The sequence below is a fragment of the Ictalurus punctatus genome, chromosome 20, assembly GCF_001660625.3.
Source record: "Ictalurus punctatus breed USDA103 chromosome 20, Coco_2.0, whole genome shotgun sequence".
In the NCBI taxonomy this organism is placed as follows: Eukaryota; Metazoa; Chordata; class Actinopteri; order Siluriformes; family Ictaluridae; genus Ictalurus; species Ictalurus punctatus.
The window spans coordinates 19,171,138-19,197,926 of NC_030435.2; the positions used below are offsets into that span (position 1 = coordinate 19,171,138).

Consider the following 26,789-nt stretch of genomic DNA (forward strand, 5'->3'; position numbering starts at 1 on the left):
GGACAAAGTGTTCAACAATTATAACCATTTGAAATATGAATTTTTGAACTACTGGTGGCACTATAGAGTTTGTCCTAGAGACCTCATAATTGGTTCAGATACTATTCATGGTCATATCTATGAGTGGGCCAAATTTCATCATTTTCCTACTTACGGTTCAGAGGGCTACCATAGACTCCCAGTGGGAAAGAAGAAGAAGCAGAATAATAAGAAGAAAACTAACGGATACGCACACCTTCAGTGCTTGGCCCCTAACAAGAATTCCTTATATTTATATAGCACTTTTCTAGGCACTCAAAGTGCTTTACATTGTATGGCGGGGAAATCTCAACCACCACTAGTGTGTAGCACCCACCTGGATGATGTGACTACAGCCATAGTGCGCCAGAACGCCACCACACACACCAGCTATTGGTGGACAGGAGAGGAGTGAGTGATGTAGCCAATTCAGGGATGGAGATTATTAGGGGGGGGGCATGATAGTGAAGGGCTAATTGAGATATTTAATGACCACAGATAGTCAAGACCTCGGTTTAATGTCTCATCCGAAAGACAGTGCTGTTTTTACAGTATAGTGTCCCCGTCACTATACAGACCACAGGGTGAGCGCCCCCTGCTGGCCGCTCTAATACCACTTCCAGCAGCAACCTTTGTTTTCCCCAGGAGGTCTCCCATCCAGGTTCAATCCTGCTTAGCGTCCGTGGGAAACCAGGAAAGAGCTGCAGGGTGATATGGCTCTGGCAATAGTAGCCATGTTTCACTTTTTAACCCTATATTATCTTCTCACAACATCAAAACAGAACCCTGACGTCCCAGCCTGACACGAGTTTTACTTTTAGTCGTATGCTAATCACAGGTATTGCTAAGCGACATTGTGATGAAACTATATAGGGTTAAACCATGAAAAAAGGCACAAATTATGGAATCACCACACTTAGAGGCTCACCCAGCTTTTTTTACTTTTGTAGCAAATAAACAAACCACAGATATCACACAAAACGTTTTTGAACATTGAACATTCTTGCTTCATGAAACATAACGCAAACAAATTAAAATAAATTACTTTCATTAATGGCATATTTTTCCCCCAGATAAAGTAGAGGAAAAAATTATGACAACAGAATTTTTTTTTTTTTTTTTTTAAATCACAATGAGTACGTTGTTGCTCCTCCTCTGGCTTTTATGACAGCCTGAATTCTTTGCAACATGGACTTCACTAACGAAAAACAATATTACATTACATTACATTAAGCTGGTTCCAACTTTCTCCAATAGAGGCTGACAGTTCAGCTTTGCAGGACAGAACCTTGTCATGGACCAATTTTTTTAAATTAGGAGATTCGGACTGTTTGCTGGCCAGGTCACTGAGTTGTTCAGCCTTTCCTGAAGAAACACTTTAACACACTGCTCTTTGGCAAGATGCATCATCATCCTCAAAAATGACTTCATCACCAAACCTATTTTCTATCGATGGAATGAGAAAAGTGTCCAACATTTCAATGTACACCTGTGCATTGAATGTTGAGGTCTCTCCTGGTCCTCTACCTGACATGCAACCCCATATCATAAATGAGTGGGGAAGTTTGATGGTTTTCTTCTGGACCAGAAAAACATTCCAGCATCGTCTCCTTGGCAAATGCAGATTCGTGATTCATCAGTGAATATCACTTTCATCCAATCATCCACACTCCATGATTGCTTCTCTTTAACTCACTGTGACCTTGTTTTCTTCTGTTTAGGTGTTAACTTTGGTTTTCATTTGGGATTTTCTATACGTAAATCACACTTCATTCAGCCGAATTCTTACAGTTCTGTCACAAACATTGACTCCTGTTTCCACCCATTTGTTTTGTTGTGCATTTTAAATTTTCAAGGCATACTGCTTTAAGTTTTCTATCCTGATGCTTTAAGGTCTTCCTTGGTCTACCCGTATGTTTTCCTTTTATAACCTTCCCATTTTGTTTATACTTGCACCAATTTTTAGACACAGCTGACTGGGAACCACCAACAACTTTTGCCACACCCCGTGCTGGATTTATTTCTTGAAGGCATTTTATAATCCTTTCCATTGTTTCAACTGACAACTCTGTTGTTGGGGCCATGTTTCTTTTCAAAAAGTCCAAGGTTAACGTCTGTAAGCACTCTTAACTGCGGACTAATCTGCACCATTAACCTTGTGCTGGTATTTGTTTCAGAAATGCAAATTACAAGGCAATTCCTTAATTATTTTCCTCTACTTGATCTGGTAAAAAATATGCCATTAATAAAAATTATTTCATTTATGTTGTTTGAGGTATGTTTCACAAAGCCAGACTTGTTCGGCTACTAAACAAAAACTGTTTTTGTGTCATATCCGTGCTTTGTTTATTTTCAATGAAGTAAAAAACTAAGGTGAACATCCTCAGAGTGTGGTGATTCCATAATTTGTACTTGGTGTTCTAGTTACTTGACAACCTAAAAAGAGCTTCAGTGTTGCAGAAAGTTCTATTGCATATATACACAAGTGAGTTCTTAAAGTTTTACACAAGGAGACTATGGAAGATAGCCATCTGAAATTCTTCTGGAAACTTAAACATGGTGGTTTGGATGTGTACACGCGCATACATGTAGAAGAGGACATGGATGGATCAGACAGAACACATGGGGGGGAAAAACCCACAGCTGTACAAATGGAGTTTTTTTTTCCCACTTTATTTATTTCTTTAATGTTGAATAGCATTGAACAGGACAGGAGAGGTGTAGACTCGAACTTCAGTCAACATTTGCCTCAAGTAGGGATAAATGCTTTGTATTGAGGGAAAATAAAGAACAATAATATTAATAATATGATATAACAGTAATAAAAGTCTGCATTGGTATCGTTAGGGACAGGAAAAAAGACAAATGTACAAAAGGAGGCATCTTTGTTCCCAGCCCAACTGTTGACGTTCCCGTGGAAATGGAGAGGCAGCGAAGGGTAGAAATATCTGCCGTCTTTCTGAGGCTGCCGGGGGTGAAAAGGGTCACAAGGTCTTTTTTGTTTTGATTGAGGTTGCTTTTCCTTTTCTTAAAAAGGATTAAAATTACATTTACAAGACACCTAACATTCCATTGAACTTTTAATAAAACAAGAAAGAGAGAGGCGAGGAGTGTGGTGGTGGTTGTAGTGGTGATGTGGGGGACAAAAATATTTATATTAACACATTTATAATTTGGATCTCTGAGATGTGTCTTTTTTTTTTTTCTTTGTGTGATGGTTTCAACACTCTCTCAAACCATTGCTGTGTTTTAAGCCTTTTTGCTGAGTTACCTTCTGTCCATTGCACAAAGAAAAGAACGGTGTGGGAATAAAAAGAGACAGAGAGGGGAAAGAGACTTACTTCTGCTCCTGCTTTTTGTACTCTCTTTCTCTCCCTCCATCTCTCTCTCCCTCTCTCTCTCTCTCTCTCTCGCGTGTTGGACTAACCGTATGTGAGGCTGAGGACGTTATGATGCCGCACAGATGTGTGTTTCTGCCGCTGGCCCAGCTACCAATGATATGGCAAAGTCAACAGAAAGACATTCTCCTTTCATCCAGGCCGTGTGAGCTCTCCCTCTTTCTTTCCCTCTCTCATTCCCTCCCTCTCTCTGGAACCGGTTGATAGGCAGGCAGACACATCAGACTCCCCTCCACACGTCCATCTACAGGATGAACTTGCCGAGGAAGAATCCAATGAAGATGGCTGCTATGACGACCAGGAGTGATGGGATGGAGCTGGTGGCCACCTCTCGGCCAATCAGAGAGCTGGAGTTGGCGGCCGTATGCTCGGGTCGCTGAGCTTTCCTCAGTCTCAATCCATCATCCTGAGAAAGTAGGGTAAACACAGGATGTGATTTACACACGCCACCAACCGTTTTTCACTTGAAAGTGTCAGCTGAAGACCTAGAGATTCATCTCAATGCTAAAATTATGGTAACATACCCAAAGCCAACAAAATATTAGAATGCATAAGGGGTCTAATGTCATACTCTACTAAACTGTGCCAAATAGTAAGCCAAATATATTATGTATAATACTCCTTAATATTCATGACAGCTTTTTAACAAAATATCACAGCATAACCAGTTTTTCTGCCATAATTCCACTGGCTTGTCTTCTCTTTACTTGTGTATACTTGCAAAAGCATAAACACAAAGCCACTTCCTGATTGGTCAACGCAAGTTAAAATGCTATACTGACAATCACACACCACAAATTCAAGCAGACAGCACTCAAATCTTTTTGACATTTTAAATTATGATGAGGCTATAAACCACTCCGGGTTTCATACTGTTATGAGTTCCAGTGGTCTCAAAGTGGTTGAAAAGTGAACTCCAATTCCAAGTTATGTTGGTTCATGTTTAGGCCTGTTTTTATTTATACAATTCAGTCAAACATTTTTTTAACTCCACCTCCTCAGGGCTGTGGTCTCCTGATGTTACCTTAAGCTGCCGGTTCTCCTCCTGCAGCTTGATCATTTCCGTCTGCAGTCGCTTGCACTCTTCAATAACCTTCTTCATCTCCGTGTCATCCAGGGCAGCGCTTGCGGGTTTGGGTGCAGACGGTCCTTCCACCTTGGAGGAGGCTAACACGGGGGCAGCCTTGTTCACAGCATCCACATCGTTCTGCGATCGCCGTTAAAAGCACAGCGTTAAGAAGTGTATAATGGTAGTAAGTCAAAGTGTCTAGACTTGAATAGTATTGAAGTTTCAGATTGGCTGATGTGAATGAAAACTTTCACTAAATCCAGTATTACACATGGCAATGAAAGTCATCATAGTCAAGGTAGTTAGATTAGTACTTATGCCTCTGCTGTGTATTTAAGATGAGGAAAGTAATGGAAACACATAGAATGGGGAGGGGAATGATGCAACAATCTGCTTAAATGATATTCAGTACATTCACAGACCAAGCCAAGACAACCTCATCTAGAGTCCCAAACCCACCACATCACAGAGGCAGGGAGGGAAATCTGTCGCTCACACCATGGGAGCGGTACTGGCGCTAAAAAGTCCCAGCTTGCGGCTCGATGTGGGCCGTCGCCAGGGACAATGCTCATGATGACATCACACTGTGGAAAAGCGGCCGTGAAGGCTAAGAATGCCTTTTGAATAGTAGGTCAAAGTTTTGCTACTTTGTTATGGAGATAATAACCAAACTTTCAGCCACTGACATTCTTTTTTATTAAATTCTTTTTTTCTTTTTTTTTTTTTTTACAGAATGTCTCCTGTCTGTCAATTACACTTTGTACTGTATTTGTACACCGCCTCATCCTGACTGACTGACGTAAAACTTGACCTATGACCTACCCTGTATCCGTGTGCCACCCCTGGCCCTGCTGCTTGCCTGCCTGTCTGACCCTCACTCACATGACCTCTCCTGTTCTTGATCTCTGAACTGGGCGCAGTCCTGAAGCCCTGCAGATCGCTCCTACCACTAAGGCTGCTGGAAGTTGGGGGGAATGGGGGGCGGGCTCTCATCGGGGTGAGGAACTCGGCCCAGGTTGCGGTGGGTGTGGCAAACAGGTGAGGGGGCTGCCGTAGTGGCCTCTCAGTGCCAGGCTCAGCTGCATGGGGCACAGGCATGGGAGTTCCTAGGCCAATCTGTAAGAGCTGAGACTGAAATGAAACACTGAGGGGCTTAGAGGAGAAAAGGTGAATAGAAATTTAAAAAAAAAAAAAAGTGTGCGCATTGTCTATGGTATTATATAATACACACACACACACACACACACACACACACACACACACACACACACACACACACACACACACAAAATAATGAATGTGGAGAAGAAACTCCATGTATGTGGCTGATGAGTCAAATCCAATGAATCCAAAAATAGCTCTTCTATTTATTTCCTACACCTCTTCCATTCTTTTCTCTTTGATTCTGTCCCTTCCCTTTCTTTCCTTCCTTTTTTCCTTCTTTTACTTCCATACCTTCCTACGTACATTTCGTTCTTTTCATTACTTCCTGTTTTATGCTTCACCTTTCCTTCGATTTTACTTGCCCTTATTTCTTTCCTACACCCCTTTCCATCTTTCCTTCCATGTCCTTCCTTCTTTTGATTCCTACCTTTCTTCCTTTCAATCTTACATTTCATTTCTTCCGTCTTTTTTTATTCCTTCTTTCCCTTCCATCTGTTCCTATCCCGTTTTTCCATTCTCCCGAGTTTTGCTTCGCTCTCCTTTTCATTCCTTCTTTCCATTTCTGAGCTTCCTTCATCCATTTCCTCCAATTGTCCCCCCACACTCTTCCTCTTTCCATCATTTCCTTCCTTTCCAATATTTTTTTATTCCTGCCTTCCATCTCTTTCTTCACATCCCTCCTCCATTTTCCTTCTCATTTTTCTTTCCTTGCTCCCTTTTTCAGTCCTTCCTTCCTTCATTTCCTTTTAAATTTCCCATTTGTCCCCCTTTTCCCTAACTTCTCCTTTCCCATCCATTTCTTCATATTCCTTCCTCTATGTTCCTCTTCCTTGAGTCCACCCTTTTTTCCTCCTATTCTACCATTTCTTCTCTGTATCCATGTCTCCATTACGCATATACTCACCATTTTATCGTTTTCAGAAGGCAGCTCAAACACACATCTCAGTTTGGAATCCATGAGCTCATCGGGTTTTGCGTCTTTCCACTGCAGGGTTGAAACACAGACATGCAATTCATCAGCCTCGACAAGCTAGCAGCTGGAACCTCATCCCACACACATGCACACGCTATACAAGCAGTCACAGCAAAAGAGTATCACATCAGACACACCACATATTTACACATAGACTTGTGCACAAGCGCACATGCCAGCACACCTAGTTTAAACCGTGCCTCCCCGCCGACCAGCAAGGAAGAAATACCACTGACTCTGTCTTTTTGGTTCAAGTCTGAGGTTAAACTGTAGCCAGGAAAATGTCTGACACGTTACTGTAGTGCAGGTGCAGTGAATGGCTGAATAAGACCCAGCACCCACAATTCTATTAAATCAGTTAAACCACTCACTGTGGTGTGGTTTTGATGTGTAGACTTTCTCTATATCCCCGAGTGGAACTTTGGCTCAATGTAAAATGTTAAGACAATTTACCTTTCAGTCATTCTTCAATAACAGATATTAAGGTATTAAACTGCATATTTTCCTATTGCACTCGGTCTGCGATGGGAGACCTTTAGCCCACAAATTTTACAGAAATGCAAATAAATCCACCATCTTGTTATGCTTTTAAATAAAGCATTAAATTTGATTATGTTTCCAAAATTAACAGATCTTTTTGATCTCAACATTGCACTTGCTTACATAATTTCTATCCATAATTTTCTAAGGATGTAACAATGCCCGAGATATAAAAGTGTCATATAAAGACACGATGTGCGTCTTCTTCAGCACAATAACTTGTGCGTTAGCCATTCCGATTCTTAGCAGCATATAGCTCTCTGTAGCTCGAATATGTTTTTGAATCTTGTTTGTTTTGCAGATGTATCAATTCCTGAGCCTTGCATGGAACGATAGGGTATATGGTTACACCCCAATACACTCAATGTAAATGCTTTACACTGTGTGGTAAGAGCGGTTTGAGTTCATTCCATGCCACACAGGACAAGATGATACCAATAAAATCTTCGTCAAATACTGCGGCACACTGTGTGAGATCAGTTATGGTCACGTGCGCCGCACATCAGATTACACGATTCAGATCCTGTCATGATAGTCACATAATGCAACATTGACATGTACATTCCAAAATGTCTGGCACTGCCATGTTTTGTCGACCATCTCTGATTGCGAAGGCTCTAAATCCTATCAAGTGATCTGAGACCAAGGATGTTAACTCATGACAAGGAATCCTTTCATGATTTGCGACAGCATTATCGTTATGAGAAGTCGCAGTGTAAAAGCTGATATGTATGCTTCACGTGTAAACAAGAGCGTGACTTCTGCTGAGTCTGACGAACAAACAAATGTACACCGCTGTCTAGGTTTTGTGGGTTTATTATGGAGTGGTGTCAGGGAGTTTTCCTGAGCTACATTTAGTCTAACTGGGAAAACAGTAAGAAGTGTGATTGGTGTGATTTACAGTCTCCTCCGGAACAGCAAGACCAATTTACTTGTTTCTGCTGTACACCAAAGACATTTGATCAAAACACAGAACAAAAGATGGATTTCCTGGTATTTACTTCTAGGTGTTAAACAACATAAAACCTTTGTATCAGACCACCCGATTTTTAGGCTGTATAGGAACAGAAGTTCTATAGTACTGTAAAGGAACAGAAGTATTGAAATAAATTAAAGTAAATAACACTTAATATTTGGTTGCATATCCCTTCCTTGTAATACCTGCATCTGAGACTCATTAACTACACCAAATTGTTGTTTTCTTCTTTTGTGATGTTTTTCCAGGCTTTTACCACAGCTGCTTTCAGTTGTTGTTTGTTTTGTGGGGTTTCTCTCTTCAGGAGGTGAAATGCTGCACAGGTGGGTTAAGGTCTGGTGATTGACTTGGCCAGTCTAAAACCTTCCACTTTTTCCCCCCCTAATGAAGTCCTTTGTCGAGTTGGCGGTGTGTTCTTCCCAATTAATTTGGATGCATTTCTCTGTAAATTGTCTGACAAAATGTTCCTGAAAACCTCCGAATTCATTCTGCTGCTACCATCATGAGATACATCATCGATAAAGATTAGTGAGAATGTTCCAGAAGCAGCCATGCAAGCTCAAGCCATGACACTACCTCCACCATGTTTCACAGATGAGCTTGTATGTTTTGGATCATGAGCAGATCCTTTCTGGCTCCAGACTTTGTCCTTTCAATCGCTTTTGCAGAGGTTAATTTTGGTTCCAGAACTTTTGTGGCTCGTTTCTGTATTTCTTTGCGAATTTCAATCTGGCTTTCTGTTACGGCTGATGAGTGGTTTAAATCTTGTGTTCTGGCCTCTATATTTCTGCTCTCAAAGTCTTTTTCAAATAGTGGCCTGTGATACCTTCACCCGGCCCTGTGGAGGTTGTTGGTGATATAACTGTCTGGTTTTGGTTTTTTTCTTCACAGCTCTCACAACGTTTCTGTCATTAGCAGCTGTTGTTTACCTTGGCCGACCCATTTGGTGTCTGTTGCTCAGTACATCAGTGGTTTCTTTCTTTTTCAGGACATTCCAAATTGTTGTATTGGCTATCCCCAATGTTTATGCAATGCCTCTGATTAATTTTCCCTCTTTTCTCAGCTTCACAATGGCTAGATTTCCTCCCATAGACAGCTCTCTGATCTTCATGTTTAGCTTATCCTTTTTAACAACAAATATAGTCTTCACAGGTGAAACTGAAAGCTAAAACCAAGCGGAGATCTTCGACGCTATTTGTGTTTAAACAATCAACAGGACACACCTGGGTAACAAGAAACACCAGTCAGACGCATGTTCCAATATTTTTGCTCGCCTACAAATTGGGTGGTCTGATACAAAATGTGCCATGTTCTATGTTATTTAACACATCTACATATAAATACCAGAAAATAAAAGCTGAAATTCTAAACGCTCCTGTTCATCTTTTGATCTCAAATCCAAATGTCTTCAGTCTACAGCAAAAATACATGAATTGGCCTTGCTGTTCCAGTCGTTTCGGAAGGGTCTGTATGGCTCTGTCCGGAATATTTAATGGCCACCTAAGCTTGGTGGTATGGACACCTGAGAATGTTTATTATCTGCACAGAAAATGTAACTGTCTACTGAAGATAAATTTGCTGCAATGAGCTTTCCATGCTGTTCACACCCACTTGATAAGCATTCAACCTTCATTCAGTGATGAAGTTCAGGACGTCATCTTGTTAAACATGTTCTTGTATGTTTACAAAATTTCTGTCATTTTAGTTGGCCTAAAATACATTTCTTATTCACAAGAACATCTGCACATATCCTGCACAAGACATCATGGGACTCTGGGATATTGTTGATAAATACACAGGGCCACAGAAATGTCTTTGCTGCCCTCTACTGATTCAGAAGGAAGAATACAACGCAGACCTCCACTTCATACCTACCATGGTCTCGGTGTCTGTGATGGCGGCCGGTGCAAAGATGGTCTGCACCATGAATTTGTGTTTACTTTTCTCATTGGGATCGTAGTCAAAGGGCTGTAGCATAACTGCAGAAAAAAAAATTTAATAAAATCTGAATTAATGTAAAACAGATGGGACACGTTTCTAAGCTAAACAGTTTTGACACAATTTAAGAAAACACTCCATGTTTACTAAAAAAACATTAACCTCAGTATCTAAATACGTTACTTGGATACAAGGATCACCTGCTTCTCTGTCACGTCATGTGTTGTTTTTTCTAAACGTTACTGTCAGAGTAATACCAGCTCAGATTCAGCTACCCATGATCATACTTTTAACACCTCTATGTATAGCAGCCAATATAGATACTAAAAATCTGCAGATCCATTCAGCTGTTTTTCCCCCCTGAGAAATAGTGCTGCAATTTTACTCAGTGTTGCTCAGCACTAATTCAACCATTTTAGAACACACAGGCTTTACATTTGGTTTATCGCTTTAGATATGTAAATCTCAAACAAATGAGACTGGTCTTTAGTCACACTGGGCATTGTTTCCCAGTCTTTTAGTAAAGCTGTGTGTAAATGTTTTCATAGGCCAAACCCAACTAAAACTTCCCACCAGACTTTTATTTAAAAAAAAGAAATAAAAAATAAAAAATAAAAAAATTGGTAACACCGATTCCCTTCGTCTTCACATGCACACGTTGCTAAATGGCCAAGCGCGTTCACGGTAGATTTACATTTAATGACACCCACAAAACTCCATAAAAGGCAAAGCTCACGGAGAGCTGAAAATAACAAGACGACGACTAAACGATGAAAGAGCACCTCTAACATGATATGCTCTAAATCTTCCAGTAATGCAGCTCAGCCACTGCATCAGCTACACAGTAAATAGCCACACACTGAATCCTCCTCCTTTTATAGGGTGTGGCTATTCCTCCTCCTTTTCTATTTTTTCCCGGAAGGTCGGAAAAACATAACAGTTTCGCGTTCATTTTATACGTGCAAATTAAATAAATAAGCGATTGAAACTTGACAGCATAATCTGCACCGACTTCAACATATAAAATACAAAACACTATAACAAAACTGCTGTAACTCACGCTAACCACAGGATTTGAAGCCGCTCAATCAAGGTTCATGTTCATGAGCCTCCTTATTCGTAAATACAGACGTGCTCAGAAGATTTTTGTAAACTACAAAAGTGTTTCCAATCTAATTGGATTTTCATGGATAGCACGTTTTCTGTGTACGTTTCATGTTCATATTCAGATTGATAAAAGAAGACCAATGTGTGATAATACACCATCGCAGTTGATTATGTTTAACTGACTGAGAAGTGATCAATCGTGATCATGTTTTAAAAAATTTATCTGCAATAAGGTAATGTTTGAATTTCACAACAAAAAAAAAAGAAACCCAACAACAAAATCCTAGAAATAAACCCAGTGACCATATACTTTTTACATATAAATTTTATACACATGAAGGACGTGGATACATAAGAGCATTAAAAGAAAAAAAATTCTAAACAAAAAGAAATAATAAAATGTGATTAGGATTTCAAACCAGGAAATCGGAGTGTTACTTGATTAATAAATGATGACGTTGCAGGTATTTTAGTGGCTCTGTAACCAGTCTGCATCAGCCTTTTGAATATTCACAGAACAGCAGTTGAAATATTAATTATTCACATTTCTTTTTAGTGAATTCTCAGGCACTTGAAACATTTGGATGTAAACATCTATGCTTTTTCTAACTCCCTTACATAACTGGTGGTTATGAAATATAATATTAAAGTGAGATGAAAGGACACTGAAATACACTGGTTTAAGAGCTACATGAGAAGTTGACCTGAGATGCTGATGGAGGCGCCAGGGTCAATGGCGCCGCTGTTGGGCCGTACGCAGTACCGACGTGGTGCTGTGGTCTTCACTTTGAAACACACTCTCTTGTCTGACGGGTTCGTCAGCTTCAGGGTCGCCGTGACGACATCTGTGAACGGACCTGAGGGGATAGGAGAAAATTTAGGTCTGGTTGTTGCCATTCAGTCATGACAGTTCCCTTTTAATGCGTAACCATTAATAATTAATTTAGAGCTATAAATAAGACATTGATTTAATTATGTGGTTAATGTTTTGTTTCATAGCAGCGCTTCACGTTACATTTGAATAGAGCCATGCACTGTGCGTACGATACACAGTAGTTTGAACTCAGAATAAAACACAATACTTTGTCAATAAACACGTTCATCTTTAAAACAAACATTTTGTTTTCATCATCTATTTTCTTATAACAAAGTTGTCATTTCACTAATCAGCATAGAGAGGGTAAAAGAGAGCAAAACAATTCTATAACATTCTCTTACTAATAACTCTTGAAGAGCTGCCTTTAGCGGAAGAATTTATGTAAAACCGCGTGAGATTGGCCGCAAAAAACGTGCAAGAGCGGACCTGATACAGATTCGTGTTTACAATTCTACAAAATTGCTGACAACTATGGCCAGAAATACTTTGCTGGGTCCACATCAGGACAGCCATCCACCCTCAGATACCGGTTTCTTTCTCCAAGTAACTAGTATTTCATGAATTTTTACCGCATTCCTGCTTTCTGGCACAGTACAAAAACTCGACTGATCATTCTGGAAGAGTCCAAGCAGATTAAAGATATATTTATAGTCTAGAAGTGTACAGCTTCAGAAAAGCAATCATACAAGCTAAATTGTTTGCGACTAAATACGTAATTACATATTCTGCAACCGGGCTAAACAAAACAAAAAAACACCAGCAAAACATGCATTCAAAGAAGTACAGTTCACAAATTCCACCCTGGGGGTGGGGCACTGCACTTTCAGCTTGCACATACTGAGTCCCTTGTGCGCTAACAGCTTGCAATTCAGTGTTACTCACGTAATTACTTCACAACCGTGAAATCTCCATTTCACGCCTATTTGGATCAGTGGTTACATTTTGAGAACTCTTGAAGAGGTGTACTGGTCACCATCTGACTGTCTTTTCACAAGCTGAAACTGCTGTTACTCACACCATCTGAGGAACCCCGATGGGGAAAATTTACTGAGAAAACCCCAGAGAGAAGTGTTCAGGTTGAATTTGTTTACACTTCACTAAACATTGTTAGCCTATTCCTAGTGTATTCTCTCACGCTTTCTTTTCCTATTTTTTTGTGAGCTATTCAGTGCTTGGTGTGAATTGAACATAATCTGGCAGATGGATGAAGTGCATGCTTACCTCATACAGCAGTCATGCAATGGTCTCTAGAATGAGATTCACCAGTTTAAATACTGGGAAAACCCAATCTGATGATGGGTTTTGAAAGGAGAATTTTGCGGGGGTTTCACGACCAAAACAATTAAAATAAGCACTACACTACTGATGACTTTTATTAACCTATACGTTAATAGCAAGCAGTCGACTGGTTGAACGTGGGAGATTTCCAGTACTTCCCAATGATGTATATACTTACATCATGCAATGCCAGAAGAGTAAAAAGAGAAACTACACCAACTATACAAAATTATGGGTTGTCAATGCTATAGAGATACAAATGTTGTGCTAAAGAATATTACATTACAGTTAAACTCATTATATATACACACACACACACACACACACACAACGTACCAAGACATGACTAGCACAAGTACTCTAAAATAAAGCAAGTGAGTTACTGATCAACAGTCAATGTATGAATATGAAGTCATATAAAGATTAGATTAGATAGGCATGGCAGAGAAATCAATTTATTATATAGCCTAATGGGCAAGTGGACGTTCTAATATGCTTGCGCAATCTCTGTCAAAAATGGTAACTAATGTAATCTAATACGAAGTTAACGGTCTTGTCATAAATTGAGTATGCTGACACAGACTAAAGGAAAAGAATTTTAGACGCATGTTTATCCTGTTCAAACAAAGTTTGTAATATGCTATTGTGTTTGAAAGCTCGACAAAAAGCTGGGAAATGTATCGTTGTGTTGTCGGAGATCGCAAGTTTGAAACCCAAGGATGCCACAGCTTTCAGTAACCAGGAGAACAAAACTAGCGGTGTTCGAATTACACTCTATCCTCTGTCAATCACAGCAACACTTGCCAATCACAGGAATCTGTGAGCTTATGTATGTGGAAGAGGGTATACGCAGCATGAGCAACAGTTTGGGGAGATGCACCTGGCTGGCTTTATGTGTCTCAGAGGAAGCACGTTAGCCTTCGCCCCCCCTCTCAGGTTGGATGGGACATCATTCAAGTCAAGGGATGTCATGAGAACCGATACTTCTGTACCAAGTCGGTTCCAACATTCTTAAAGCGTGACGGTACTTGTTTTTCTGCAGTAGTGTCGGTACCGGTAGTAATGAAGGTACAGCTGTTGCAATTCTTCCGAAACTAAAGGGGGCAGCGAATATGCGCAAGTGTTTTAGTCGGTCCACAAGTGGTAAAGAAGAACGCCTACAAGCACACAGGAAAAACTACAGAAGATGGCGACAATTTTAGCTCCGCCCCGACTCGTTGAGAGGAAAAGAGAGGAAAGGTAGCATCTGTTGCCGGTGTGCAACCGATGCTATCGTTCATTTCAAACAAAGCAAGGAAACAAATGGAATTTGGCGAAACACCTGAAAGTCGAGCCCTATATTGTTTGTCTGAGGCAGCTGGCAGCCATGAAACCAGCTAACGCCATGCTCCATGTAATGTTTGAAATAGCCAGTTATTTGTTAACGACACTAATGCACTGCAGTGTTATAAACAACCTCCTAATGGGCCACCATGCATCGCCATTCAGCCCGTGTCCTGTCAGCTAAATGTAGCCTAATGTCACTAATAATTATTGAAATGTTAATGGTTTCAATAAATCTTTTTGGCCTGCCACCATATCAGTGAATTTAAACTAATGCTTGCATTCAGAGTATAAGGTAGGGGTGGGGTGGGTGTGTGTGTGTGTGTGTGTGTGTGTGTGTTTAGGAGTGCACCTTAGCACTGTTTTATTATTCATTGTCAGACAGTCTTTGATAACTAATATATCCCAATCTCTCTCTCTTTTTGCCAGTATTATCCAGAGGAGGATGTCCTCCAGGAGTTTCTTTATTTTATTTAATATATATATTTTTTTTTTTTAAACCACACCGTGGTATCGCCTTTACCGACTACTAGATTTTTGGTATCGTGACATACCTATTCAAGTCTAGTGGCTAGTGTTTTTAATTTCCCAAAATGTATAACTGCAAGCAGCACAGTAAGGTAGGAAAACATCCAAATCCAATTGATTTTGTTTCATCATTAATCAAAGTTTTCTCAACCTCTAAAAGGTTAGATAAGAATCAAAAGGGAAGATAAGACACCTCAGAAAGAACTGCAGTAAATGAGTCAGCATGTCATGTTAAATCATTAAGGGTTAATCATTAACCCTGGACATTAGATGACATGAAAGAACTATGTAGTAATAGATTACAACAATCTGGAAAAAAAAAATGAAGTTATTCTTGTTTAAGCAGAATATCCAGCGATATTCAAGTTTCATTAAAAGATTCCTTAATATATTATTGTATAACAGACACTGCATGCCCAAAGGTTTGGGGACACCTGACCATCACATCCATATGTGCTTGTTTAACATCCCATTCCAGATTTAATCCACCTTTGCCGTTATAATAACCTCCACTCTTATCCAAAGGTGTACAGTGGGGTTGGGGTCTGGGCACTATGCAGGACACTCGAGTTCTTCCACTCCAACCTTGGCAAACCAGGTCTTCATGGACCTCGCTTAGTTCTTGTGTGGCATGGTTTGTGGTAAAACGTTGTGGCAGCAGTTTGGGGAAGACCCACATATGGGTGTGACGATCATGTGTCCATAATCCTTTGGTCATATGGTGTTTTGTTGGTAGTGGTGGAGTGTGCTATGCACGGGCTCATCCTTGAAGAGACCATGCTCATCAGGATAGAAATGTTTCATCATAGGACAAAGGTGATCAGTTGAAGGATTTGCAGTGACTTTTCCCACTAAGCAGACAAGCTGCTTTACACATAAGCCAGCTAAACACAAACAGCATAACAGAGCCAGCATTTGTTTTGCGTAATTTGTCCTGTGTCTGTGGAGCAACTGATAAAAATAGTTTAAAATGTTACTCATTGACATACTGAACGTACAGTTTAGTGACTGCTGAACCAGCCTCATTGTTCTCCAGCGATTGTTTGCTTTACAGTTGGGTGTGGTGAAGGAGAGGGTGTTTCACTGTTGACATTCCAACAGTGTAGAACTGTGCAATGAGACTTGACTCCAGAATGTGCTCTGCTTTGCTCTAGATGGCACCTGTCATCAGAAGATGCTAGGAATCCAAAACATTGACAAACTTTCTCTACAGAATATAAGCAGACACCAAGTTGCATGCTTCAAGAATAGTTTTGAAAAGATTTTTAACCCCGCCTGCACGATGACGTCCGTGTTACTACTAATAAAACATGGGCAACCGTAACCCACTCAAAATTTGTGAGACTTTACAGAAGACTACTCACAACTGTTCATAATTTACAACACATCAATTAAAGACAAGCTAGCTATCCTGGAATCAATGAGTCACTGTAAATCAACCTCTAATGTAGTTTAGGTAGTAAAATCCTATTATACCACACTGCTGTTGAATTCTCAATGGTGATGAGTCAGAAGGTTGATTCGTTTTTTATTAAAGCAGCTCTGACAGTAGCTCCGGCAGTAATTCCAATGAGAGGTTTACATTAATTCTTATATGTTCTAGTTTCTGTAGTAACAGCTTACACAAGGGCTTGTATGGTGTGTATTTGATTTGGTAAAGTTTTCTCTAAGGAGATGTTTGTAAGCATTTTTGGAAGGAGCCCAAAGCGTTAGCGCTTTGAAACAGTCAGAGATAAAGCTTTAACTAAGGCTTCATGATAGAGGGTTTTGCACTTTCTCTGTATGATGACAAACTGCATTTATGTCTTATTAACTACAACAGGGGGGGGGGGGCTTTATATCTGTTTATATCTGCTGTAACATAAGTGATAACAGGAACTAACTCGTCTCATGGACATTCCACAACTTTAAACGTAACTGTAAACATATGATATGTTCATTAATAAATAAATAAAAATGTTAGTACTGGCAATAAGTATAAGTGGAATAGAACATTTTCCTGACAGCGTTAGAGGGCACCTCCCTGAAAAGATATTGATTATTTTCCCATCACAGCATGCCCTGTTCAGATTTATTCCTTACTTATTAAATCAGTAGCAATGTCTGAACATTCATATTCTTTCTTTTTACACCAGCCACCACTGACACTGTCCAGTGATTCAGACAGACGGTGGTGTTCAACAGTGTTAAGATCCATCAGTTCAAATCCATTAACCTGATCTCAACACTTATGAAATGGCTTTACTGATTCAAGCTGTGAGAAATGTTGTGACCATGTGACTATCAGTGTCTATATTCTCGTACCGCATTAATCATTTCTCAGTTAGTAGTATACTATTACTTACAAAATTCTCCTCCTCTTTGGTTCTCAGAGTCTGCCAGGAACGGCTTTAGATGTTGATCACATAACAGGATGTGCTGCAGATTGTTCACACCCTTTGTGGTATTAGATTGACCCACAATACCCATTTCATTTTATTCATGAAGCTTCAGAGGTTCCCATGTGGAGGATAATTAAGTATCCAGCAATTCGATACAGTCACCGGTACACTGGATACGCTACAGTTTAATAGAAGGTTTCAGAGAAACCATCTCACAGTCTTACATTTCCAATGGAGAGATCGATTTTTTTTTTTTCCTTAATATACATTTCCACTTTTAGCTGATTTAGCTTCCACTCACAAATATATACACACATACATCCCTTCTACTGAGCTCCACGCCTTTGCTCGCACGCCAGTGACTGGCACGTCAATTAATTAAATTAAAAAGTTCAATTAGAACAAATCTCTGGATCTTATGACCGAGCATGACTCGTATTAGCATATTAGCCACCATCTGGTGCACTCCAAAATGATCAGATGACGTTAGACTTGTTTTGAAAATATACAGCTGAACGTTTGATGTTCAACTTTGTCAACTTCAGAGAACAAGAACGCTTGTGTTGTGCAAGCACTAAACAAATTTACAACACATATTTAATTTTAAAAAATGTAAAAAATAAATTAGTAGTGTAATAACATCATCATGAGCTACTTCTATCTAAACAAAATGCCCTACAGTTCTCTCCCTCAGTTTAGTTTGTATCTTGTCCAAAATATGCTGCATGCTCGATGCAGTTGGCTTGATACAGGGTTGACTCGCTAAGAGAGCTAGAGTTTCCTTGCTAGTGGACCGAGACAACATCGCTCTGGCACTTCTGCTCCAGTTGTTTTGGTTCACACCGGAGTGTGATTGTTGTGTTCTCACCTGCCCAAACAAATCACACTTGATGACTGAACCTTGCAAACGTGAAAAGCAGCCTGAAAGCTGAAATCCTCTCCGAGCAAACAAAAAGGAGAAAGTCCTGTTGAAGTTATATTAGTGCCAGGTCTAAGTCTGCCAATCCCACCCAGCAAGTAACCGCAAGCCCACCCATTACGGACTCATCACTCAGCACTAACATCTGTAATAGCTGAACGGCTGATGTTAAAGCTAAACTGCACCCGAACATAAAAAACACATTAGCATCAGTGCACTTGAAAGTTGAACTTAAATAAATAAATAAATAAATGAATAAATAAATAAATAAATAAAAGCCTAATCACCCTGGGAGACCACAAACACTGGTCCTATATATACACTTACTAAAGGGGAAAACAAAAGCTACATTTTCTATCAACCTACCCCGAAGGCATCCTGCACTATCCAGAGTCAAATGAGCACACCAAACTGGTAAACAGAAAGAAAACGAGCCAAGGATCACAGACTTTTTAGATGCTCAAGTAAAACAGCAAGCATCATTAGAGAAGAATTCTTCAATCGTGTACAGCGCTGACCATCTTGGACTCTCTCAGGTCATGGCACAGTGATTAAAGGCATTCCAACCGATCCAACAGTGGATGAAAGATCTCCTTCTACACTACATGAGGAAGCAAAAATAATTGGACAATAAATAACTTATTTTTAAGGAATAACAGACAGCAAGGTGTTCGTTAACATTAATTAATTAGCTGGGCTGGTAACATGGCTACTATATGATCCGAATACACTGCCTAATGTATTTGTATGAGACAGATCAACAAACTGGTGTGTTTTGGTTCAGGAGGAAAAATGCACAGCTCAAAAAATAAAACAAGTCACAAGATTGTAGCATTTGCCTTCCTTCCAAAGCGTGAAGAGGTGCTAATTCCAGCCACAAGATGTTTAGATGTCATGTTTCATAAAACTAGGTCGGAGATGATTTGTAGTCTGACTTTTTTTTTTATTCAGTCTATTTATGCTCCAGTGTCAAGGATCTTCTGGGGAAGATCATGATATGTAGTATATTTCCACTAAATAGCAAAACACAGCTTGTTAATAAATCCGAACTAGCCGCATTCTGGTCGAGTGTGTGTGCGTCCTTTTCCCCATTACATAACACTACCAGTGAAAGTTCTAGTGATAGTGATGGGTAGGAGTAGTAAAATGCTTCTCATAACTCCAAAAAATTATATAAATCTGGCTGTCTGGTTAAAATGTGTGTGGCTCAGCCATGTCTCTCACAGGATGAACCACTTAGTCTGATGCAGTTTGTTTTTTTGCAAGAACATGCAGCAAGAAACCAGTGGGTCAATACTTGGATTGGCCTGAACAGCATTTAACAGGTTTAGATTGTATTGTAAAATCATGATATGATACATCTGCCACATTGCCCATTCCTACATCTGTATTCCATTACTAACCAGCATATTAACAGTTAATATTAATATAATAATAGCATCCATTTTCAATATAGTCCTTTCACAAACCACTGACAAGTGAAGTGAAAAACGTTGATTATCTCATTACAATGCCACCTGTCAAGGAGTGGGATATATTAGGCAGCATGTGAACAGTCAGTTATCAAAGATGATGTGATGGAAGCATGAAAAATAGGCAAAGGATCTGAGCGACTTGACAAGGGCCACATTTTGATGGCTAGACGACTGGGTCAGAGCATCTCCAAAATAGCAGGTCTTGTGGGGTGTTCCCGGTATGCAGTGGTTAGTACCTAACAAAAGTGGTTCAAGGAAGGACAACCGGTGAACCAGCGACAGGGTCATGGGCACCCAAGGCTCACTGATGCATGTGGGGAGTGAAGGTTAGCCCGTCTGGTCCGACACCACAGAAGATCTACTGTAGCACAGACTGCTGAAGTTGTTCATGCTGGCTATGATAGAAATGTGTCAGAACACACAGTGCATCACAGCTTGCTGTGTATAGATAGGATAGAGTTCCCATGTTGACACCTGTCCACTGCCAAAGCACCTACAATGGGCACGTGACCATCAGGACTGGACCATGGAGCAATGGAAGAAGGTGGACTGGTCTGATGAATCACGATTTCCTTTACATCATGTGGACGGCCGGGTGCGTGTGCATCACTTACATGGGGAAGAGATGGCAACTGGATGCACTATGGGAAGAAGGCAAGTCAGTGGAGGAAGTATTATGCTCTGGGCTCATGTTCTGCTGGGAAACCTTGGCTCCTGGCATTCTTGTGGATGTTTGACACTTTCCACCTACCTAAACACTGTTGCAGACCAAGTACACCCCTTCATGGCAATGGTCTGCCCTGCTGCCACAATGCAAAAATTGTTCAAAAATGGTTTGAGGAACATGTCAGTTTGTTCAAGATGTTGACTTGGCCCCCAATTTCTCCAGATATCAATCTGATCGAATCCAATGCGTAAGATTGCTGGACAAACAAGTCCGACCCATGGGGGTCCCACCTCGCAACTTACAAGACATAAAGGATATGCTGCTGACATCTTGGTGCCAGATACCACAGCACAGCTTCAGAGATCTTATGGAGTCCATGCCTTGACAGGTCAGAACTGTTTTGGCAGCACAAGGGGGACCTACACAATATTCGACAGGTGGTTTGAATGTTATGGCTGATCAGTGTTTTACAGTAACTACCAGGCAGTTGTATACACACTTACAAAACTATGCAACTGTACAACCCTGTATATAAACACACTTTGGTTCCTACCACAATGGGCTTAACTATGCAATTTTAATGCATCTATGCTGAAAGGCACAGGAGTACCTACAGCATTTGTAATCACTTTCCTATTATCAGGACCATTACAACGACTCGTAAAGTGTTAGTTCTGACACTTCTGCTTTCATCTTTTCCGCCAAAAAATTGCTGAGCTAGATCAGTTCAATTTAAGAAGGCTCAAAAGTGCATTTTGAAAATATATCCAAGTAGTACATGTGATGAACTGTCTAGACTGAAAGCTGAGCCTCAATTAGAAAAGACCATAAAATAATTGTCATTTCAAACATATAAATCAGCTTAGCATACACCTTGTACTTAGCCAGGTGAGATGCTGTCCTGTATTAAATGCCACAATTGATGACCAGGGCAATCAAACCAATTCACATTTCCATACTAGTCTTCATTCCTCTGAAGGGTCTGGGTCTCATGAAGCAGCCTAAATATTTTTTTTGTGAAGGATTAAAAACCCCGTGACTCACAGTGTTACACAATGCAACAAGTTATTTTCGTCACCGTAAGTCTCTTTACTCTTCAACTTTCTTAAAAAGAATAAGGATGATTGTTTCACACATTCGGATCTGAAAAATCGAACATGCCAAACCTAGGGCTCGGCTCATTACGACTCAGACCATAGCCTACTACAAATCACAGTTGCTTTCTAATGGCCAGATTTGTAACAGATAATAAGTGTACTACTTAAGGATGAACTCCTGATCTCACAGAGATTTGGCTTTGGTCCTTCATCCATCAGTGCAGTATCCATTCTTTATAGCATTCCTACAGTAATACAAACAAATGGGACTGTACAGATCTGCACCGTTTCCTCTGTAACATGGCATCCACCGAGTCCTCTATTATTTGTCTTTAGAGCTCCTGGCAGAAAACAAAACCTGAACATACACACCACACAGAAAACACTTTAGTGTTTTGGTTGTGGAGAACACAACGATGTTTTCTGGAATAAATGGATTGGAATTTCGACGCCTCTTCAAAACAACGCCACTCTTTCCTCAAGTGGTCTCCTAAGTGGTCAGTTTTGCATGTATTTTTATACAGCATACTACACAACATGTGCGATTTATATTTTTCCACCTTCTGCTTTTGCCTGGTCACCCACTTTTACATTTTCCAGCTGGGTAAATTATCCCAAAAGTGGTTTTATTGCAGAATTCCGAGAGATAAGAGTCTGTGGATTTTTCTTAAATGAGAACCAAGGTCTCTTGTCATTCTGGCCTGTTAAACCACTCGTATCATGAGGTGAGGTCGATTCGCAGTTCCCTTCCAGTTTCAAATCGGACACTGAAGAAAAACAGGGTTCGGAAACCTGCCCGTTTGATAAATGGATTAATGATTAAATTCAGTTTCCATTTGTAAATTTAATTCCTGAGAAACGTCCGTGCCACGCCACTTAGTGAGCGAGTCCACTAAGATACATGCTTGTGTGCTGGTTACTCATCTTGCTCTGCGTATAATGTGTTAGAAATGCCCACACATGGCTGGTTAGGGGGCAAGAAGCTACCCTTATACATCTGAACATTTTGTCTTGTATCTGCATTGTATACTGATAAGATTTTAATTAAATCCAACTAAAATCTGATTGGTGTATGGCAGGTTAATCTGCAATTCATGTCATTACATTTGAAGAAAATATCAGTATCCTACCAGGATATAACCCTGAAAATCAAGACGAATTAAACAACCAATATATTTGTTCCTTACCTGTAGTCTACAGTACACTAGAAGCTGTAACTGTATATATTACTGAATATTCTGTCTGACAGGAGGACAACATTGCAAAACTACTCTATACCAAGCAGCCTGTGTCCTTTCTCTACGGCGGCTTCACCATCTCCTCCACTCTCACTCGGTACCAGTCTCCCAGGCCTCCCTGTCTCTATAAATAACACCGAGGGGGAGAGGGAGACTGAGGGGGAGAGAGAGAGCACGACAGAGAAAGACAGACAGACAGACAGACAGAGAGCACAAGAGAAAAACAGACACACACACACACACACACACACACACACAGAGAGAGAGAGAGACTGATAGCGAGAGATGGAGAAAAACATGAGACTCAACGAGAAATAGGGGACATAGAGGGAAAGAGAAAAAGTGAGAAAGAGAGGTAGATACAGAGCAAGAATAAGACAGAATGAGTCCAAGTACTAGAGAGACAGAAGAAATTAGACACACACAAAGGAGAACTGATAAAGATAGAGAAGCAGACGAAGATGGAGAGAGAAAGAAAGAGTGGATGAGAGAGAGCGAGAGAGATATCTCAGTCGCCTGGAGCAGTCCTGCTGCTGTTTTTAGCTCAGTGGACACAGCCGCTCGGGCCCGCTCGGGCCCGCTCGGGCCCTTCCAAAGCTCAAGCAGCAGTTCGGTGCTGAAAGAATCGTGTAAACAGGAGCTAAACAAAGCCGCTCCCCCTGGACCGATGGACTGGGGAGATCTCTGTGCCAAGCGATGCAGGGATACTCGAGTCGACCTGTACCTGCAGGCAAGGTTCACTGCCAGATCATGTAATTAATCGTGGAAAACAAAAGCACTGCTCAGGATGGGTGGGGTCAGTTAATGTATGACCACAGCATAGTTTTTGCTTTGGTGGGAAGCGGGAACGAGTAATTCAAGTGGGTCACTAAAAAGATTAGTTCTTTGTTTATTTCTTTTCCAGCAGAAAATCAAAACATGGATGACCACAATTTTGGGAAGTACCTACAATCTGTAACATTTTACACCACAGATACAAGGGCCAGACCTGTAGAACAGCTACATAAGGCTACAAAGTTTGCAAGTGAGCTGAGGTATTCAGCATCATGTTGAACATCATTAAAGTCCTAACCACCCCATGACACTGATTATAGAAGAAGACAGAGAGAGAGATTGCCAGTGATGTCCAACAAAAACTCCTCAAGACAAGGTGTCTCACTAGACCTGATCAACTGATCTCCTGACATTCTGGTCTAAGTACATGTACTTGACCAAGACTTGGTCACAAACATTTGTTAGTCAGCTATCTGACAGCATGGAAATCTCATTGTGAATTATGTTTTACATAACAGCAAAGTCCAATCACAGTTCTTAAGTATTTGTCACAGGGAACAGTGATGTATGCCATGTTTGCTGCTGCTGGAACCACAGATACTGCAGTTAGACAAGGTCCGGCTCAATGTCCGTACATAAATACACAGTTTACTGTCCTACCCTGACCTGCCTTTATGATATTTGCAACCATGCTGTTTTTTTGCAAATCCATGACATCAGCACAAACAAGTAAATAAAATAAAATAAAATAAACTGAGTTGACCGGTTGAGTCACATTTACAAAAAAAAATCTCTTTTTAACTGTTTTGAAACCATATACGTGTAATCATATACATGTCTGATAAGATCGGATTTCACGTTCATGTAAATGAGATATGCTATAATTTTTATTTTTTTTTCTTGGATTTCAGCTATCTGACAAAATCCCTGCAGAATAATTTGTGTTGGGCACAAATACCAACGTGAAGAATTAATGATGATCTAAACCTATAAATCTAAATCCACTAAACGTTTTGAAAATATATTTACATTTTCTAATGGTCTGATTATATCTGGAAATAATTTCCCATTATAAAACCTCATTTTTAGTTATATTTCTTCTCGTTACTGCGTTGATCGCGTGACAACCCACACTGTGACTGGTTAAAGAAGACGTCATGTGACATGTATAATGCGATTTAATTGGCTGAATGTTTACGTTGTCCTTTTCGGTCATATTCGTGTATTTAATCTCGCATATTAACCTGATAGCATGAAACATGGCACACAGATGATGATCCTATATTACTTTTATTGCTCGAGTAACTGTCAGCGATGTTAAATTACAGGTTTATGAGCCTGTGTCTTTTCCCCCCAGACTGCGGATCTTGCATAATTTAAAGCCAATCTACAGACTGCTGAATGTAGGATAAATGAGGCGTCTGTAATGTACAGATGATGATGAGGCAGAATTGATCTGTGCACACACCCTGGCTCCATGCTAAACCCATCCTGCTAAAGTCCCATTTGGCTAAAGAACCCCGCCCTCTTCAGATACTTCATTAAGGCGAGCCTCCTAGCTAAATTTAACAATTAAATCACTTTTATAAATAAGCATAATAACCAAATGTAATGGGGACAAAAACACAACAGGTTTGCTTCAAATTAATATGAAACGGGAACGTTATCTTCTTGTAGTGCACCTTGTCTTGCATAGCATCAAATATTTATTGAGCTATACTCGCTATCTGACAACCTTCAATTCAAACCCGAAGAGTCTAAACTAATTAATTAAACACACATTTTGTAAAACACACGTCGTATTCATTTAAGCATACAATTGTGTGTGTGAAGTGTACAACTGTTTTTTTAACTTTGCTAAATTACGACAGCAAAGTAGCCCACATCAGCACCTGCTAGTTAGCTAGCAACATCCACGTCGTCCCTGTAACCCTATCCACACTGACTAGCTCGTGCTAACGCTAGCGTCAGATGCTAGCTAATCAATTCGGTGCCAAAAAAAAGAAGCCGGGCACGGAAATGACCAGGGTGTATTCAGAAAAAAAATGACCAAGAAATGAAATAAGATACCAGTCTAGGACCAAAACGAAAAAAATTGTATCGTGTTTGCTGTATTGTGTAATGCATAAGCCGAGCTATCCGATGAAGCTAGCCGAAGTAAGGTGAGTGCTGGGCCGCATAGCGACGTCACTCGAGCCCGGGGATCCGCAGTTGCCCGAGTTCCCCTGCCTCAAACATGGCGGCGGGTGCAGGTTGTGGGAGTGTGAAATCTGTGGTTTACTTTATTAAAAACATTCTCCAGATCGGATGTCAGCTGCGGGTCGGAAGCGCTCTTGCCTTACCTTTAAATTTGAGATCAGTCGGAGGATCGAGGATGAGGACCTGCTCCAGCTTGGACATGTTTGCCGGGGGGATTTGCAGCGCCGGATCGCCGTTTCTAGAGAGCCACCGAGCGGGAGCGCGGAGAAATCCAAGCCCTCAGCACTGACACACACACACACATACACACATACACACGGGAGCGCGCACGCAGATCCCACACGCCAAAACACGCGTACAACAACACTGCTCTCAATTATCTTATTCTTCTGTAGTTAAACAAACTCAATTTATCTATCTAAAATCCAATATAGCCATTTCCCTAATTGTGTATAGACTGTAAATACATGGCCAATAGGCTTATTCTCTGTTCAATGTAATAAACTGAACCAGCTCACTATATAGTGTCATATTATATAATGTATACTATTGTATTGTTTGTATATGATATTCTAATATTGTATACTAGTCTTATTCCCCAAGTCATATATGTCTGAAAGGTAAATCATCTGCATATATAGTGTGATATTATATAGTGAGATATAGTGTGGTATTATACAGAGAGATTTTTCTTTTTTATGAGAATATAACTGTGCTCAGGAAATCCAACAGTGCCCTGCAATGTGTTACTGTATGATAATTTACCCCTCTGTATAGATTTATTTGACAAATAATTATTAAACCGTTATTTAAACATTATTTAAATGTCTGCATTATTGTTAAAATGGTG

At 40.3% G+C, this 26,789-nt stretch overlaps 1 protein-coding gene across 2 annotated transcripts; it reads right to left on the reverse strand.

Moving 5' to 3' along the window:
- Positions 1-2,675: 2,675 nt before the first annotated feature.
- Positions 2,676-26,240, reverse strand: vapal (VAMP (vesicle-associated membrane protein)-associated protein A, like). 2 transcript variants are annotated; one of them, XM_017496148.3, is made up of 7 exons: positions 26,083-26,240; positions 11,888-12,040; positions 10,014-10,117; positions 6,554-6,634; positions 5,308-5,616; positions 4,441-4,623; positions 2,676-3,822 (listed from the first exon to the last, which is right to left on the reverse strand). In XM_017496148.3, the coding sequence occupies exons 1-7, from the start codon at positions 26,138-26,140 to the stop codon at positions 3,661-3,663; spliced, it is 1,050 nt and encodes a 349-aa protein (XP_017351637.1). In that variant the 5' UTR covers positions 26,141-26,240; the 3' UTR covers positions 2,676-3,660. The 2 variants fall into 2 exon arrangements, with proteins under 2 accessions (XP_017351637.1, XP_017351638.1); XM_017496149.3 differs by lacking the exon at positions 5,308-5,616.
- Between the last annotated feature and the right edge of the window lie 549 nt (positions 26,241-26,789).